The 18,884-nt window shown below is 35.6% G+C and overlaps 1 protein-coding gene across 1 annotated transcript; it reads left to right on the plus strand.

Moving 5' to 3' along the window:
- The first annotated feature begins 247 nt into the window (after positions 1-247).
- LOC132546967 (uncharacterized) lies at positions 248-17,094 on the plus strand. The gene is made up of 4 exons (XM_060210699.1): positions 248-461; positions 12,524-12,721; positions 13,706-13,879; positions 14,913-17,094. Exons 2-4 carry the CDS (start codon positions 12,649-12,651, stop codon positions 15,176-15,178), a joined length of 513 nt encoding a protein of 170 aa, XP_060066682.1. The 5' UTR covers positions 248-461; positions 12,524-12,648; the 3' UTR covers positions 15,179-17,094.
- The last annotated feature ends 1,790 nt before the right edge of the window (positions 17,095-18,884 follow it).

An 18,884-nucleotide genomic window follows, 5' to 3' on the forward strand; every position in this document is an offset into this window, starting at 1 on the left:
AAACGACAGCACCAATTTCAGAAATGATGGCTTTATGGTTACAGCTACAAACCACTGATAAGCTGTGAACATAACTGCCTTGGTTTGTATTCATAACAAGACTGTTCCTGTTCAATGCGTATTCTCTCTGGCACACCAGCTTTGGTACAGATGCTGAGCTAAATTATTTCATAGTGTTACCATGGAAACAAAGTTCGCGCAAGCGTGGAGGATAAAACCATCTGACCCAAGCATGCTACAGTAAACAATTCATCTCGAAAATACGCTCTAGACAAAATGGCTGTTCCTGATTATATGTAGCCGAGAAGATTCTAGTTTTTTTCTGACGCAGAAGAGGGATATTTGTTTAGACTTTGGGACTTACGTGTGGCTATTTACATGTGCTGTGTGGATCGATAGACTGACAGCAGGGCGACACAAGGCCGCGGCATATCAACGAGGGAACTGCATATTGATAATGTGTAAGTATAGCTGTTGTGTTAGTTCCGTGATGAGGATAGAAGTGGTGCGACAGTGTTTGTTGATATGTCTAGTCTCTGTATCAACCCTCCATTATAACTGGCAGCACGTGTGAATTATTCATAGTGTTAGGAGAGATAAAAATCAGATTAATAGGTACAGATCATGGCCTTCATCAATATGACCTTCTACGGCTAGAATTCCTCCGTGAAATATTGACTTTGGACCATCACCTGATTCTTATCTGTCGCCACTGAAACCTATTGTTATAACTATTGGTAAACGTGTAAGCCTGCCAGGGATTACTGTAGTATATCACTATGCTGAATGGAATCATTAGATTGGTACCAACCGGAAGTAAGGCTGTCACTGTTATGTTCTGTGAGTATGCTCTACAAGGACAAAGAAAGAATTGTTGTTGATAAATACGTTGTAACATTAGTATTTTTTCTGATTTTGGACCTGGTATAATGTATCTGAATATATCTATTTACACAATGAACAATGTATTAATATGTATCTTTCTATTCACGAAAATGTATCTGAACACAAAGAAATGCAGAGAGGCATTACATTGTTGTGTCAGACACACACACAAACACACACACACACACCCTCACTCACACACACACACACACACACACACATATCAACTTTTTTATGTATCTTTTATTTAACACAAATGTATTCATTTGTATCTTTTCTGAACGTAAACATTATGTACATTTTGCATGCTATGTTTACATGTGATGGTTTCGTAAACAAAACGTCGTATCTTTATCCTACTTCTACATGCTTCTGTAATAGCCAACAAGGGAAACTGTCATGTAATAGAAAGTGGAGAGGAAAATCATTCTACTTGTTAAATTATATCTATGTAGAATAGATAAAGCCGCATCTTAAATGTTTACTGATACACTCTTAATTGCATGAAGTGGAACATACTGTGAAATTCGATGATATTTTACTTGTGTTGACGTACTAAATAATGTTAACGTGTATTTATAAATGTCACTGATTGTTTTGTGTTTCATTAAATAAAATAGCATGTAGTTATAACATGATCCCAAAGTTAAGCTTATTGACTATGTAGCAGTAGATAATTATACATACGTAAAACATAAGTACAAAATTTGGATACTGCTTGTTTTAAATAATTCATGGGGCAAAATTATTGTGACTTTTAGAAGAAAAAAAACTTATTTCGTGGAAGGTTAAGCTCAGTAAATCAACTTTTACTTATTTGTTGATGAAGAGTACTCACATAATCAAAGAAAGTAAGACACCCACAAAAACCAGTGGTTTTACAGATATTACGATAGCATTGACATAACTGGTAGAATTACTTATGATATCAGCTAATATAATATGGATAGGAAGAATAAACGGGTTACCAGGAATAAAAAAAGCAGATAGATTTGATAATATTTTATTTTTTATTAACACATGTATTCTAGTTTTTCTTCCTGTGTCATTTACATACCCATGAGATGATGTATGTGTTGTAATCCATTCTACAGGGAAGTATATGTTATACATGTATCATATACAGACTGACATTTATTGATTCATGAATTCACTGCGGCTGAAAAGATACCACGTTTATCTACTATAAGTAACTTACCCTTAGGGATTAGTTGTTTGATTGGTATGATGTTGTTATCATACGTTCGAAATGAAGTCTGTTTAATCAAGGACACGACAAACTCTTCTACATCAGCCGCATATAATTTCCTACAACGAGACCAACATGAAAACAGCTTTCCACCAAACTGTATGTTAAGCGTGATGAGTTTAAATTCCCTATTTTGAATTTTCCATTTCCGGATAGCAACATTACTGCATCCCCAACCTATGGTGTTTACCTGTCACAGTTGATTCGATATTCAAGGGCAAGTTCCCATTATCACGACTTTCGTCCAACAAGTCTTCAACTGGCGGACAAACTCGTAACTCAGGGTCTTAAATGATGCAGGTTGATAAAAACACTGGGGAAAATTTACGGTCACATGGAGAAATATACTACTTCTTTGCGCGATAGGAGTCTGGACATATTAGATGCCTATTAGTGTGCTTGTTGGTGCCGTTATACCTTGTAAATCTTCCTTTTGTTCATATTTTTCTCTAGGTTTATGGAATGTGATTGAACTCACATGTTCGTATTTTCTTAATGTCTTAAAAGAGATAATTTATAAGTGATTAGTATTTAGTTTACAAAGCCATGTAAATAATTGTGAACAACATTAATGGAATATTCAATTGTGGGGAAGTACGTCATTGGGAGCTCTTGTGTGAAATGAAGCTTGACGTGGTTCGTTAGTTTGCCTGTAGGTTCCGTTGTTGTTGCAGATAAGGCATCCAATAACGCGATCCTTGTCTGCAAACATTATTACATTTCCTGTATACTAAAAGAATTAGGCCTGCTTGATAATGAAGGAAACCCCACCAATACATAATGCAATTTTTCAAAGGAAAAAATACTCGCTAATCATGCTTCGGTATTACAATCATTTAATGATGCGGATACGGACTTACCCCGTTTATATTGGATTTCTAAAAGACATAAGAATCCAAATAAACAACGCTTTCTTGCTAGCACTTATATCTGTTCACTAAGTGTTTGTCATACTACTAACCACCATCCTTAGTACCAGCAAATCAGGGCGACAGTCTTATTGTGATACTGTTTATATAAAAAGTGGAATTAATAAAAGAGCTTTTGACCAATCTTCAATGCCCTCTTCTAAAAAACATTTCTTCTATAAAAAGACTCTGTTCACCACCATACCTTATTCTAGACTGAAACAATGGTTTAGTTCTCTTGTTATGGCATCTTTATTTTCAAGGAAATGTGAACAGAGGTAATATATGGCTGTGAGCTATTCTGAAAACAAATTCGTAAAAATATGCCCAGATCAAAAAAGAAATATATGGAGGACGAAATCATATATATGATCTAGTTTCTGGTTGACAACATCTTCGTCGAGTTTGGTGGGAAGATCTTCGGACAGACTATTGGCATATCTATGGAAACTAACTGTACCTCTCTGTTGGATGAATTGTTTTTGTTTTCATACGTATTTAAAACAGGTCACGATGACCTTGCAAAGTCATTAAAAATCACCTTCAGATATGTTGATGAAGTCTTGTCTATAAATAACAAGAAACTTATAGACCACGTCCATCGTATATACCCACCAGAATTGGAAATCAAAGACATGACAAATTCTTCTACAGTAGCCGCCTATCTTGATCTTTTCCTACAACAAAACCAACATGGACAGCTTCCCACCATGCTGTATGAAAAGCGTGATTATTTCAATTTCCTATTATGAATTTCCTAATTCTAGATAGCAAATCCTTGGATTCCCCAACCAATGGTGTTTACATGTTGCAGATGATTCGATATCCAATTGCCCATTTCCCATTGTCAACTAACGGAAAAACCCGTAACACAGTGTTTCAAAGATGCATATTGATGAAAGACATGAGGAAATTATTGCGGTCGCCCTTGTGGTCTCATTGAGAAATATTCCATTTCTTTGAGCGATATGAGGCTCGTTAGTTTACATGTTGGTTCCGTTGTTGTATACCTTGTGGCATCACTTACTTGGATTGACCAAGGTTTTCATGGCGGGTGTCGTCAATGAAGTAGAAGACGCTTACTCTTCCGAAACACTATGTCTTATTTTCCTTGTATTTTTTCATGAATTTCCGTGTAAATCATTCTTTTGTTCATATTTTGCCCTAGTTTTATTGAATTTTAGTTTTGATTATCATTATATTGATATGTTGGTATTGTATTTTGTTGTTTCTTGTCCACATTTGAGAACATAACATTACTTACTCGTATTGATCAGGACTCGCATGCCTAGTGTCGTCGATGAAGCAGAAGACGCTTTCTTTTCGGAACACATGTCTTATTCTTATTGTACTTTTCAGGAATCTTGATGTTAATGTTTCTCTTGTTCATAGTTTGGATTATTATTATGTTAGGTTTCTTTAGTTGTTTGGATATATTCGGGAGCACATAAAGTGAACATTTCCTTCGTATCAAATGGTTTTTAAATTATCTTTATTGTTCCTGTAATAAACATTAAAGTAACACAACAGTTACCACATCAAGGGAGCCATTATTCATACTTGGCACATTGCCTACTCTATATGACCACAGAGAACCGTGGCATGGCATCCAAACATATCGCATAATGATTTTTTCACTTTTAATCAGCTTTTTCTAGACTATCACAAATCTGCTGTTTTGAAAAGGTTTCTGTATTCGCAGCTCTCCATTTCATGCCTATGATTGAATCCTACAGCGGCAGCTTCCTCACTATAAGATCTTTTAAATGATTTAACATTTATAAATTCTTTTAAACTTTGAATTTAGATAGTTGAGCAATACATGAATATTTTGGATCCTGTCTGGTTGACAAACGTTATTTGTGTAGGGATACACAAAGAGCTTTAATTGAGATATTGGGATATTTTTGTCGTTTAAGTAATTGGGGTAAGCAGATAAGACGTTCGACTCAACTGCAAATAACGAGCCCTCGAAATAGACATGGGCATGCATGTTTTGGCGTGTTTGGTGGATTTTGTGTATGTTTACTTGTACTGATAAGATATAGAACCAATGCTAAACGTATGGGGAGTTTTAAAATTGTTGTAGTGGTGGTTGTTTTTGTTGTTTTTGTTGGGGATAGCGACGAATATTGTTCTAGATTCAGTAAATAAAAAGATGGGTATATTGTTGTAGTGACTGATAGTCAGGAGGAATTTTGTGTAATTTATAACAAACCCACGGTGTGGTGTTTTGTGTAATTTATCACAGTATCACGGAGAACCATGTTTATAATCTCTCTGGACAAACCCACGGTGTGGTGTTTTGTGTAATTTATGACAGTATCACGGAGAACCATGTTTATAATATCTCGGTGTGGTGTTTTGTGGACAAACCCATGTTTATAATCGGTGTGGTGTTTTGTGTAATTTATGACAGTATCACGGAGAACCATGTTTATAATCTCTCTGGACAAACCCACGGTGTGGTGTTTTGTGTAATTTATGACAGTATCACGGAGAACCATGTTTATAATCTCCGTGGACAAACCCACGGTGTGGTGTTTTGTGTAATTTATGACAGTATCACGGAGAACCATGTTTATAATCTCTCTGGACAAACCCACGATGTGGTTTTTTTGTGTAATTTATGACAGTATAACGGAGAACCATGTTTATAATCTCCGTGGACAAACCCATGGTGTGGTGTTTTGTGTAATTTATGACAGTATCACGGAGAACCATGTTTATAATCTCTCTGGACAAACCCATGGTGTGGTGTTTTGTGTAATTTATGACAGTATCACGGAGAACCATGTTTATAATATCTCTGGACAAACCCACGGTGTGGTGTTTTGTGTAATTTATGACAGTATCACGGAGAACCATGTTTATAATATCTCTGGACAAACCCATGGTGTGGTGTTTTGTGTAATTTATGACAGTATCACGGAGAACCATGTTTATAATATCTCTGGACAAACCCATGGTGTGGTGTTTTGTGTAATTTATGACAGTATCACGGAGAACCATGTTTATAACCTCTCTGGACAAACCCACGGTGTGGTGTTTTGTGTAATTTATGACAGTATCACGGAGAACCATGTTTATAATATCTCTGGACAAACCCATGGTGTGGTGTTTTGTGTAATTTATGACAGTATCACGGAGAACCATGTTTGTAATATCTCTGGACAAACCCATGGTGTTTTGGGGCAAGTTGGATTGATTTGTTGGGATGATTGATGACACTGCAGTGTCCTCCTGCCAGGACGAGTTCTACGTGATATTGTATTGGTCAGCGGTCTGGAAAGCGGTGTCCGGACAATATAGTGACCACTAGATATTGATTGGCATAGGCTATTTCCCCAAAACTAGATAAGCTTAAGTTAAGCATCTCAATACTGCAATCTCTCGCATTTCCCATTAGCTCTGTATAAACGAAATAGCATAACTGACTTTTTGATAATTCTCAGCAGTATCACGCCAAGGTTAGATCGTGTGCCTGGTCACATGTCCATGTATTTCAGGAGTGAATTAAACGATGGTCCTCATCAAGCTGGTCAGTATACCACCCGACTAACTAAAAACATCCTCTAATCAGCCGATCTCATCCAATATCCCGCCACCTTTCTCGGACGCTTGCCAATGACCACGTGCTCTCCAGTGGTCAGTGAGATCGTTAACGACAGAATATCATCTGCTAGCATGTTTCAAAACATTCCAATATTGCCCCTTCTCTTCATACAGTGCTATTGAGGCAGCTGTCAAACGTTCTCCCAAAAATAAACATTTTTCCGGATATAACGGCTAATTAGGTCCTTATTGTACCTCTACCCCGACCGTAACTCATTGTTATGGATCGCTCTGGTTGAATGTTTCTTTGTTGTGAAGTATACACTCCTGGATGTGAACAAACATTCAGTTTAGTGCGACTGTAATTGTCAATAACACGAAACCATCGTGTCACTATACAAAACACTGGAAATCCATTAAATACAAAATAGTATTCATGTGTAAATAAATGTTGCAAACGATATTGATACTAGAACATCAATAAAATTGCCAAGTACAAATCACAAAATTATTAATTGCAGCTAATATTTTAAAAAGTACATCAAGTACAGAATTCTCCACGCCGCCAGCCAATCGAATATACGTATCATGCATTTGTTAAAATCGATTTTCACATCATATCAGCTTACATTACTGAAGTATCCCATCAAATTTCACATGTCAATGAGTGACGTACGGCGATATTCAGTGTTTGCTCTGTTGTCTAATGTGTCAAATATACAATAGCTAAGGTTCTCCGAACCAGGGGAATACCTCGTTTTATTGATTGGGTTATTTGTAAAATGAGCAACAGATGATTATGGACACGTATGAAATTTGTTTTTCTCTTATTTAAAAATTCTTCTTTTATTGGGCTGCTTTTTAAAATGTGGAAATATTGAAGCTGAGGTATGACCTTTATAGGTGATATCTGACCTTGTCCTATGTAGCGTTGTTATCCTCACATTTTGTCTGCAGTTTAATAACACTGCTGTCTTGAGCTTTAAAACTAAAACAAGCGATATATTCAGATCCTGGCCGGTAAGATCAATAAACAACACCAAAGTGAATCGTCTAGTCAGAAAAATGAGGAGTTTTAGAGTGGACGAGCTATAAAAGTCTGTTCCATATATAGTAGTCCGACACCACAAGTCTTAAGCTTAATCTGTCATCCAATCACATTTTGGGATTTATTTTCTTCGTGACGATTTCAATCAATAATTTCTTTCTGAATCGATGATAAGGTTTCCATTTTGACAAGGGCAATTCATTTGTTTAATTCTTTAAGATGATTTTCTTCGTGTCCTTTTTAATGGCCAAACTAACTACACTTTGAGGGTCTATAAGAAATGTGCAGTGTGTGACAGGTAGATATTTTTACATGAGTTCCCCTGCACAACCATCAGACGAGCAGGCGCCCTTCCGTCTAGTTCAGTAGGCCATTATAACACTTAATACCTTTCACTTATACTGTGGTATATTCCTGTCAGAATAAATTACCAGATATATTAACTACGCCCCATGGACCATGTCCTTTTACTAAGTAGACTAGTTAGTTTTCGTGTTAATTATTGATGGGCAATTAATCAATAGATTGCTACGATGACAACGGAAATACCGTATAGCTGCTAATATTCACAGGTCAAAATTTTCACGATTTTCTTTCAAAGCGATCGAATTTTATTTGAACGAGTTCAAATTTCGCGATCTGAATTTAAAACGACATCTTATACACACGGGTCTCGTTATTCACGGATTCAATTTTCGCTATGACGTTTATAACGTAACGCTACCCAAATCGATACCTTTTACCGTGAAAGAGCGAAAATATATCTCTACGAAAATAACTGGCCATCCGGTAGATTAAACACGCTTTCGTAGTAAAATAGTAATATGGGAATTTGTAGCCCTATATACTATAACAATCACATTTGACGTCGGCTCATATTTCCATTTTTTTCAGAAAATAGAATATTTGCAGGCGTTAAATTCTTGGAAAGATAGATCTAGATAGATAAAATCAGTAATTATATTTTTTCAAATATTGCCCACACGAAAACAACGAAAATAAACTTCTGTGAAAACGTATGATTATATATTACCAATGTCCGTGTTATTTGTATTTGTATGTCAATGATAATTAGTTAATAACATTAAATTCCATGAACCTTTCCGAGAGATAGAGGCCTGTAACTATGGGGGAATGGTATGGTATACTACAACTAGTAAAGAAATACAAGAAATAGCACATATATACAAGAAAATTACATTGACGTCATTTTGATTTTTTCCGATTCTTAGTAGACATTTAGATGAAACGTGGCGATACGTGATTGACACGTGATTGACACGTTATAACGATAGGAATCTTCGCATCTGTAAATATCTTAATATTGTTTTTTACTATACATACTGAATGGAATATATTCGATTTTGAAGTAAAATGTGGATTAAAAGTTAATCAAGTTGTTTTATAGTTTCCAACGTTGTTTGTGTAACAAAACTCGAATGGCGTTGGTCTACACTATTCGTACTGAACTGGTGGTTGCAACAGTTATGTTGACGAATGGGGCCCTGAGCCACACAAAGGAATCTTTATATAAAGTCATATCATGATATACCAATCTTAAAGATAGATTGTCCGATATTGAGACGTGACGTGTTTACAGCACTCCCATGAATAGCTGTTAAATCTCAACAGGAATCCGACAGCATTTAGATGTAAAAATCACACCCAAGAGTTAGAGTATACTAGTCAAGAGAAGTGTAAGATTTAAAAAGTCAACAACATCCTGGTATTTACATTAAATTGTACAGGCATCACAACAAATGGGCCAATGTTTATTTCCACGTCCACGAATGTTTTAAAATTTGACCGAACCAAGATTTCAAAAGTTTTATGAAAGGCAAATAAAGTATCCTTTGCGTTTGTAGATCCTTCCCCCAGAATCCGACAACCTTTTTCCAACATTCTAATTTAACCGTAGTAAAATACAAGTTTTAGCGCTGGTAATATCGAGCTATTTGGCCCTGGAACAGAAACTTAATATTTAACAAGTGACAATTAAGCGATTGGTCATAAGCTCGTTCTTTTGACAGATGGATGTATATTGCATACTCTCAAAATCATATCGTCTTAAAACTCATTCTAGATAAGTATGTTGTCTTAACACTCATCCCAGATAGGTATATCGTCTTAAAACTCATCCTAGAGAAGTATGTGTTCTTTACTTTTTACAGTCTAAAGCTGCAGGGCATGCTTACTCTTTGGAACACTTTCCATCGATTTCAGTTGTAAGGGTTTCACGATGTTTTCATGCTTTTGCTTCTGATCATATTATTTTCTTCGTGTGTGATGACAACGCGGTATCTTTGCCTTCCTTGTAACAACATTAAGTATTACAACAAATAAACTTTCACCTCGTTCATTAATGTGTATCTTCTTACTTCAAAAGTAACTTACACATGTCTGTAACAACAGTAGGAAAGTACCGATAAATGTTTTGTTATAACATTAACAACAATTTGATGCTAGTTGTAACTTAAATACATTTCTTAGTTTAATCTATATATCCTCCATCCTAAAAAATTAAAAACAAGAATTACAAGGACAAGTTCGTAGGCAGGCTTTCCAAGCAGACAGGAAACAAATACCTAGTATATATTATTTTTAAAACGAAGCTGATTCACTCAAATATATCTATGTCGTTCATATTCAGCACCATAACCTGTTTCCTCCTGGAAATCTGACCAAACAGCTGTCACATAAACATGATTTCAAATCGTGACCAAAGTTTCCATCTATCAACCTCCATCTTTTGAAACCCTGTTCGGAGTGCAGGAATGTTACTATCCAAAATTGGAAAATTCACAACGGGAAATCTGAAATAATCACACTTACCATAGAGTTTGATGGAAATTTGGTCATGATGGCTTCGTTGTAGGAAAGGATCAAGGTAAGCGGCTTATGTATAAGAGTCTGTCTTTGATTGCCAATTGTACTGGGTATACAGATGGAAATGGTCAATACATTTCTTGCATATCATAAAGCTTGGTGGAAATATGGTCATGGTAGATTCTTTGGGAAAAATACAGATAAGCGTCTGACGTAGAAGAGTCTGCCGTGTCCTTGATGTCTAATTCTGATGACATCTTGTTATCTAAAAACAAGATGTCATTTATAAAACAAAAATGGATCTAATAGAGCAGATGGAGTATGAGTTATGAGATTGAGATTAGAGAGAAAATGGGACAAGAGAAGGAAAGAGATGGGGAGGGGCAAATAGCAACACATCTACACTGTATATAAGTTGTTACCGTTCAGTTGGGCCAATTGATGACAGATTGACAAAGTCGATGGACGGCGTTTTATCGACAACATCGTGATCTCATTAGCAATTATTTTATCTCCGTGTTCCACATGAAGTTTATGCTCGTTAGTGTCTTGTTTCGTTTTCATAGCTTTGTCACACTTTTACTATGTAGACATGAAATTATTGACATATGGTGTCGACTAAGCGGGAACACCAGATCGTCTTCTCATGGTTCTGTTCCAGCAGTAGCTATAAAAGCGTTGTTGATATTTTGTTGTAATTTTATGGATTTGTAGATCGAATAATAAGTTTGTTGACATTTCTGTATCGCCTTAGATTTGCATACCTAATGTTAAAAACATACAAAAGTAGTCATCAGTATGCCGGACAGTTTTATACGTTTTCTTTCTATATACTTCTATTGTATACAGAATCAGGACTACGTGTTTCCCACTTTCTCAATGAAGAGTCAGTTTTATAAGCTAATGTAAAGTATTGTGCCATTCATTATGGCAATGATGCTACATTGTATCTCGATGGAAACTAGATTTTGTGTTCACCAGTATCGAACTGTTTTATCACAATACAAAAACTCCACATATAATGTATGACTGTTTTGCAAGTAAGTCCTTGGAATGGTTTAACTCAATGAGTTACATTGTTATTGGTAAGGACATCGCTTAGTAAGAACTGAAAACAATCATTCAGCAAGAAAATGGCGCGAGAATGATCACATGATTTTGGTAGCCATTTTTCAATGAGAAATTTTCACTCTAGATTTCAGCAATTGGCTGAATATCAAGATCATAAGACTTCCAATTCATTGTCGTTATAGAGTGCTTAAGATTATCAAAATGTTTTAATTTCCGATTCATCCAGAGGGGCAATCACAACATGTGCAAAATTGGTCAGATGTGATTATGGTGTGCTAAGCATGTATAGGTAGCATCTATACTATATAAATAATTAAGGTGGTGAGACTCGCAAAGGCGGTTAATGCGTCCAGCCGTCTTGATCACTAGGTCTCCACCTGTGGGTCGCGGGTTCGAGACTTACGTGAGGCAGTCGCCAGGGACTGGTCGCAGGTCGGTGTCTTTTATCCGGTAACTCCGGCTTTCCTCTAAGTTGTGGTGTTTACATATCGCAATTGATTCTATTCAAGAGCCTGTTCACATTACCACGACATTCTTACAAGATGTTGTTAACAAACTCGTAACACAGGGTTTAAAAACATGCGGGTTGATGTAAATTTTGAGAAATTCTATTTCTTTGTGCGTTGTGAAGCTGGACGTGTTTAATACTGGTTAGTTTGCATGTTAGTTCCATTATAATATACCGTGTTCTCATCTGAGAAAGTAACATTACTTACTTGGAATGAGTGATGTTTACATGGCGGGTGTCTCGATGGCACGTCATTAAATGATCTTGGTTGTTCATAGGACGTAAAACAATAATAAACTAAACTTAACTATATGCTTGTTGATTAGAAGAAACCATTTTTACGGATGACCAAAATTCCAAACGTCTTACATTTGTCTGTCCTATAATTGACCGCTTTAATTTCTTTGCAAATAGATATCAATATTATCTTATCGGAGGTGCTTCTTCTAATAACTTTCATCACTTTGTTTCAGACATTAATGTTTATGATGACAGGAACAGGAAGTGACGCCATATATCTGTGTTGTTTGAGCTTTAACGTATGATGCCTCGATGTCGAACTGATCCCTGACTTCCCTATCCAGAACACGTGATAGACATGTGGGCAAAGGCGGAAATGCACTCCATGTCCGGCTTGGTCATCTGGATTCTGTTATCTTTAGCAAAAGAAGGTATATAAATATCAAATTATTCATTTTCATTACTCCACTACGGTTGTGGCATTAAACATAAAGTTTATCAGTATCGATTGTACATGTTTTATATTTAAGTTGAAAATCCATTTTTTACTATCATCTTGCGTCAAACTGGGAGGAACGGTCATAACAAGGTGTTAGATACTGGTATCTGGTTTATATCAAACGAACATGTATTCATGATCATTCTGGAAGCTATAGAACACTATTAGACTCTTTCATGTGTAGGTTTGTAGGCTAGGGATATTCCATCCGCGGGGTCACAAAATGTCGTTGCCGAGGGTTTTACTTCATTTTCTATCACCCCAAAATATAAAAGATTTTTTTCTCTCATTTCTCATTCGAAAACAGACGTCAACAATGTACTATCGAGGACGCCATATTACACAAATATCACATTTCCAGTATGCAAATAGTCCACAAATTGATATAGAAATTGAATGTTCCGTCTTTAGAAATTAAAACAAAATTTAAACAGTCATTGCAAATAACTACATGTATTTGTTGGGAAGGGACACCTCACATTTCTATGCGCGCGTGCCTGTATTACGAACCTGTATGTATTGCCTTGTACAGAACAATATTGCACAGATAGAAATGAAATAGTGTACAAAACTTGCACATGCTTTCCATGTCCGATAAGTCTGAGTATGCATGCAGGATTCGTTGTTTTTATTCGTGTTTTCAATTGAGAACGGATTTACCAAGGTTTTCATGACAGGTGTCATCGTAGAACGAGATTAAGCTAATCTTACAAGGTAAAAACACGTGGTTTTATTCTCCTTGTACTCTTTTCAATGGTCTCCGTGTAAATCTTTATTTGTTCCCCGTTTCGTCGATTTTCAGTTTGGATTAAGATTATGTTGATATGTCAGTATTTTTCTGTTCTTACAAAAATAACAGAATATTTGTTATTATCGACCCACTGATCACTGTCCATTACTTTAACGTTTGTTACAGCGGACACCATTGGCTGTTTCCAGTGTACTTCCATCAACAAGGAAAACAACGCATGTGAGGACACTTTCAATAACACAGACGATAAATACTATATCTCCGAATGTTGGGCAAGTCGTAAAGGGCGCCACGGTCTCTTTCCCGCCACCGAGTGCATAAAAATGATTGCTTACGATGGTAAGACTGCGTATTGATGTAAAAGACTTTAATCATTAGAATATTATATAAAAGACACACCTTTTTACACACATTTGGAATTAGGTAGAGACAAATAATAAGTTAAACTGCATCATACATTTACTTTGTCCTTCCAGAACTCGTCAGTAATGCCAAATATCTAACCTATTTACATGAGGCATTAAAGGAATCGTAAACTCATATTGAATAACCTGATGAAAACAGAGGTGAAATGTTAGCTATGATTATATCATGGTTTGGAAAAAGACACTACTCCTTGTTTTTGGTGGGAGCGTGTATTAAATTCCACTAACCAAGATCTTTTCAACTTTTAGAACGTTCCGGGAATGAGGACAAAAACGTTAGACGAATTATTACAGGTTATACACGATAATATGATACTTGTCCATTCAACTAAGTTATATCCTAACGTCTCCGCCATTTTTGGTCCCACTATCCCAATTTCTGTGAAAGATGTCGACAGATGCCAGAAAAGATGCCATGTTAAAGATGTTTTATGTGTTATAATTATTAAACATTTCAATACATTGTTTTATTGGGTTAGACAGGCTTGTAGTTTCGTTGTATTGAGAACATATAAATTAATTTGACTGAGGTTTACAAGGTGGAAGTTATCGATGAAGCAGAAGGCGCTAATCCTTTCTGAACATCTAGTCTCCTTCTCTTTGTTTCCAATTGGGTGTATACGAAAAGTTCGTTTCCTTATATTTTGCCTTCGTTGTAGAGATTTGAGATTACGTTTTCAAAATAATATGTATGCTCTCGTTGAGTTTTTGTTCAAAATAACCATTCTAAATATAAATAACATGTCAAATAGTCCTTCTTGTGATAGTATAGATAATTCTCTATATCACGATCTGTTTTAATAACACATCTTCAACTTTTGTAGTCAAGATATGGTCTATTGTGTATTTAAACAACTTTTTTCGCATTGTGAGCTTTTACATTACTGACGATGTCAGTTTTTTTCTTTAGTGTATTTCTCTATAAATGATATCATTATCCTCCATAGATTCCACTGGCTTTTCACTCGTGGTACGTGACTGTGTGGTAGACAATGGCGGTACAAACTCAGAGACAGAGATCGGTCGTCAGAGTCACTGTGGATGGATGCGGGAGATACAGTACGACGAAAAGAGAATGAAGGGGTGCATATTAAGCTGTAACTCCGACGGATGTAATGGAGCGTCCGGGCTCAGCACTTTAAATGTGCAGACACTTGTCACATTGGTGCTTGTAACTATCACGGCGAGACGGAGTCTCTTTTTCATCAGCTGATAGATGCTGGGATTTCGTTATGTTTATGTGTTCTCAAGAACATTCAAGAGCATTTGGCGACGAATCTGAATACTAGATATTCTGATCCTAAAGTTTCCAGTATGTGCAATTAAAGTGGGTTGATATGTCCATTATTTAAAAAAATGTATTTAAACGTGATAGTCTGAAGAAAAACTTACGAGACGTAGCTCATACGAATCACCTATGATTCTTGCCTGTGCAGTCCTATCTATAGACAAGTGGTTGTATCAGTGTTTTAACCAATGATACTAAGGACTGATACATCGTAAATCTACCAGGTGATAGAAATATTGGTGTGGCATAACATCTATACACCAGATATTAGCACCACTGCTTCACACAGTAGAATCGCATTAAGATGCAGATTTGTTTTATACATTCTAGGATTGTTCATTAATCAGAACTATCTACATATTTATAGTCTAATCTATTAGCCTTAATTACTCATCTACTAACAATATGAATTTTTAGATTTCATTCATTTTGTATTATTTATAAATATCATCTGTTGTTTTACAAACTAGATCTATCATCAGGCTCCTATTGTGATAACATTAACAATGTAACACATGTCATATATAGCTGGAAACGTTGTGTCCGTCTCTGTAAATAGCCAGCGTTGAAATGTCTGCTGATCGTGTTACAAATGTCATATAGAACAGCTTTACATAACATTTTACCGCATCTGTTTCCTTTTCATGAAATGCACATGTTAACTTTCACTATATCGTATATGCATTATTAATTCCTTGTCTTTTGTTGCCTTGTCATTGAGTCTGTATACTCGTAATTCTTTGTAACTTAGATATAATTGAACGTTCCAATGAGCTAATTAGACATACACAGGTTATTATTGATCAGGTTATGCAACCTATATGTACGCATATAAAAGAGTTCACATCTCACAAATGAAATATGTCAAACATTGGCATACAATTACGCGCTTATACAATAAGCGATAAGAAATATCTTAGAAGAAATAGGATGTAGATATAAGTTTACGTTGGAAAGTGAATTGTTTTCTAAGTCATGATGCTGATATTAAATCATTAATGACAATATTGATGATACTGAGGGTATATATTATATATTTATAGATACACCAGCCTGTCAGCCAGTATGTTATAGAAATAACTTTGTAATACACTAAGGTACAAATCGCACCTTTGTTTGTAATTATCACCTAAGATAGGGGATGGAGTTTATAATAGTGGTTTTGAAAACGTGCTACAGCAAACATTGGATACTAGCATTATTATATATTTTTATCGCATTCATGAATACATTTCTTGATAACTAATGTATACAACGTTACATTTAGTTCGATAAATGTTATACGATTGATGGTTTATTAAATATTTGAAACTAAATTCGTATTTAGGAAAATTCTCAAATAGAAACAAAACTCTGGCATAAAAATCAGTATATCACTCGATTTCTGCAAACCTTATCCCTATAGCTTCATTAGTAAGATGCTGTCTCCGCTGTTGTCCCGATCAGATCTAGAACTTTACAAGACCATGCCAGGAAATACTACTGTTTTCATATTTTGATTGCTATTTTTATTCTTGCCAGTAGATGTCAATTAAACATAAAACTATTTTATATACAGGCTTTAGAATTCTTCCTTTGTATATAGTTTTAAAGATGTGGTTCTTTGTTTAGCATTTCTGTAAGTTTTAGTTAACGATAGCCCAAATTCCTTGTTAGGATGTTGTGAATTAGATATTCCTGTACTTCATCGTTATTTCATTAGAACAAAGACTATTTTTCTTTTACAAGAAACAGTTGTTGTGGTTGCAATGGATACTAGAATATGTATTTTAGTTAGTATAATTAATATGTTAAGGAAAATTCGGTAATACATGTTTTTGTTAAATAAAATTCAAACTAAGATCAAATATTTAGTTTTTCATGAATTTGTAGATACCTTAACATAGGAAGTCATGCTTTAACAACAGATGCCATTTTTATTTGTATGGTTTTCAGAGCGTCAGCTTCTGCCATGGCGCGTGGTCAACAACTTAATAACGAAGTGAGTAAAGTTTAAAAAGACTGTGTAGGTGGCATGTTTGATTGTATGACCATGACCTATTTTCAATGACATGCCCCGAAATGTGTAAAAATCTCTAAACAGCTTCTTCTCAACATCCAAATAGTCAAGTGTCATATTTGGTCAGTACTTTTTGGGGTGAATGGCTACTAAGATGTTTAGATGAATGACACTGACTCATTTTCTAGGTCATAGGGGTTATATAACCAAAAGACTCTGTCTCATATTTGAATTTTAAATTTGTTGAAATAAATTATTTTAACCCGCTTTCAACGTCGCATAAGTCGAATGGGATAAATCCATCAAACAACATCTTAATCATCAAAAAGGTCAAGGGTCATCATACCTGACCAGTGCTTAGACGGCTTTGAAAGTATGCTAATTTTTGTTCTATTTGTTCTAAGGTCTTTCGACAAAATGCTGTGGAGTTGGTGAGCGTTGTAACAAAGAAACTCAAATTTCAATGGAGTCTCGTCAAGAAATAAAATCATTATATTCCAAATTGTTCTTGTTAAAAAAGAAACATTGACATATCATAACATAAAAAGCTCATTACAATAAAAACAGTTATCAAAAGACAAGCTGTTCTAATGGAATAATTTTAAGATATCTTTTCCAAAACATTATCGACTCAAAATATGACTGAGGATTTGTTGGAAACTTTCGGCTAAAGTAGTGTATTTGTTTACCTTCTATTTCTTTTAAAAAGATATTGGTGAAAGTTTACTTCTTTTTTTGTGTGATTAACACCAAGTCAAATTTAGATTTTTTTCTTCGTTTCATCTTATGACGATTTATGTATAACGTTTTATCTTGGTTACTTTTAATCGTTCAAACTCGCACGATATACCGACGGAACAACAATGTTTCAATATTGAATAATTCAGCAAAGTTTGAAAACAAGACCAGACCAATACTTTGTGATTCCAAGGGGAAGAGATGGAAGTCGCTTGGTGCTAGGTCTGAAGAAAAGGTTTGGTAAGGGAGTTCTTAGCCACACTTGCGCTCAGCTTTCATTGAGATTCGGCTGATGTGGGTGAAGGTGAAGCGGAATCCCTCGATGGATTCCTTGATTCACTAGCGTACCAGCTTCGGTACGTTTGTCTAATACTCCGCATAAACTGTGGTTCTATGGGGCAGGTAGTCTATGTGAACACCGTTACTTCCCCAAATATGGACGCCATAACATTATTGGAGGACTTGCTTGCTTTTAACTGGCGCGTTTCAATTCACTCGATTCCTTTTTAACTCTGTGGATCATAATGATAGAGCCAGTAAATATGGCTGCACTGATGGTTTTGTGTCACCTTATACTTTTTTGGGACCATCATGCAATATACCCTGGTAATGCGTAGTTTGTCATGAAGGTTTTGTTTTGACTTACTCATAAAAAGTAATACGGCAGAATTCCAACTGTAGTTTGTGCACAGTGTCACTGTGTACCGCGCTCCTACTGGTTGATGGCCGTCCTGACAGGGGTCATCTTCTGTCTCATCAATGCTGAAATTCCTTTATCCAGCATTTGATAGTTGCAGAAGAAGGTAAAGACTCCAATAAACGGTTATTATTTGCTTTCCAAACTCTTTGACAGATTGTCCTAGCAGTACCTTTTGCTATTGATGAGATATCATT

This window comes from Ylistrum balloti, unplaced genomic scaffold (genome assembly GCF_031769215.1).
Source record: "Ylistrum balloti isolate Yb309-2 unplaced genomic scaffold, AGI_CSIRO_Ybal_v1 Utg369926, whole genome shotgun sequence".
NCBI lineage: Eukaryota > Metazoa > Mollusca > Bivalvia > Pectinida > Pectinidae > Ylistrum > Ylistrum balloti.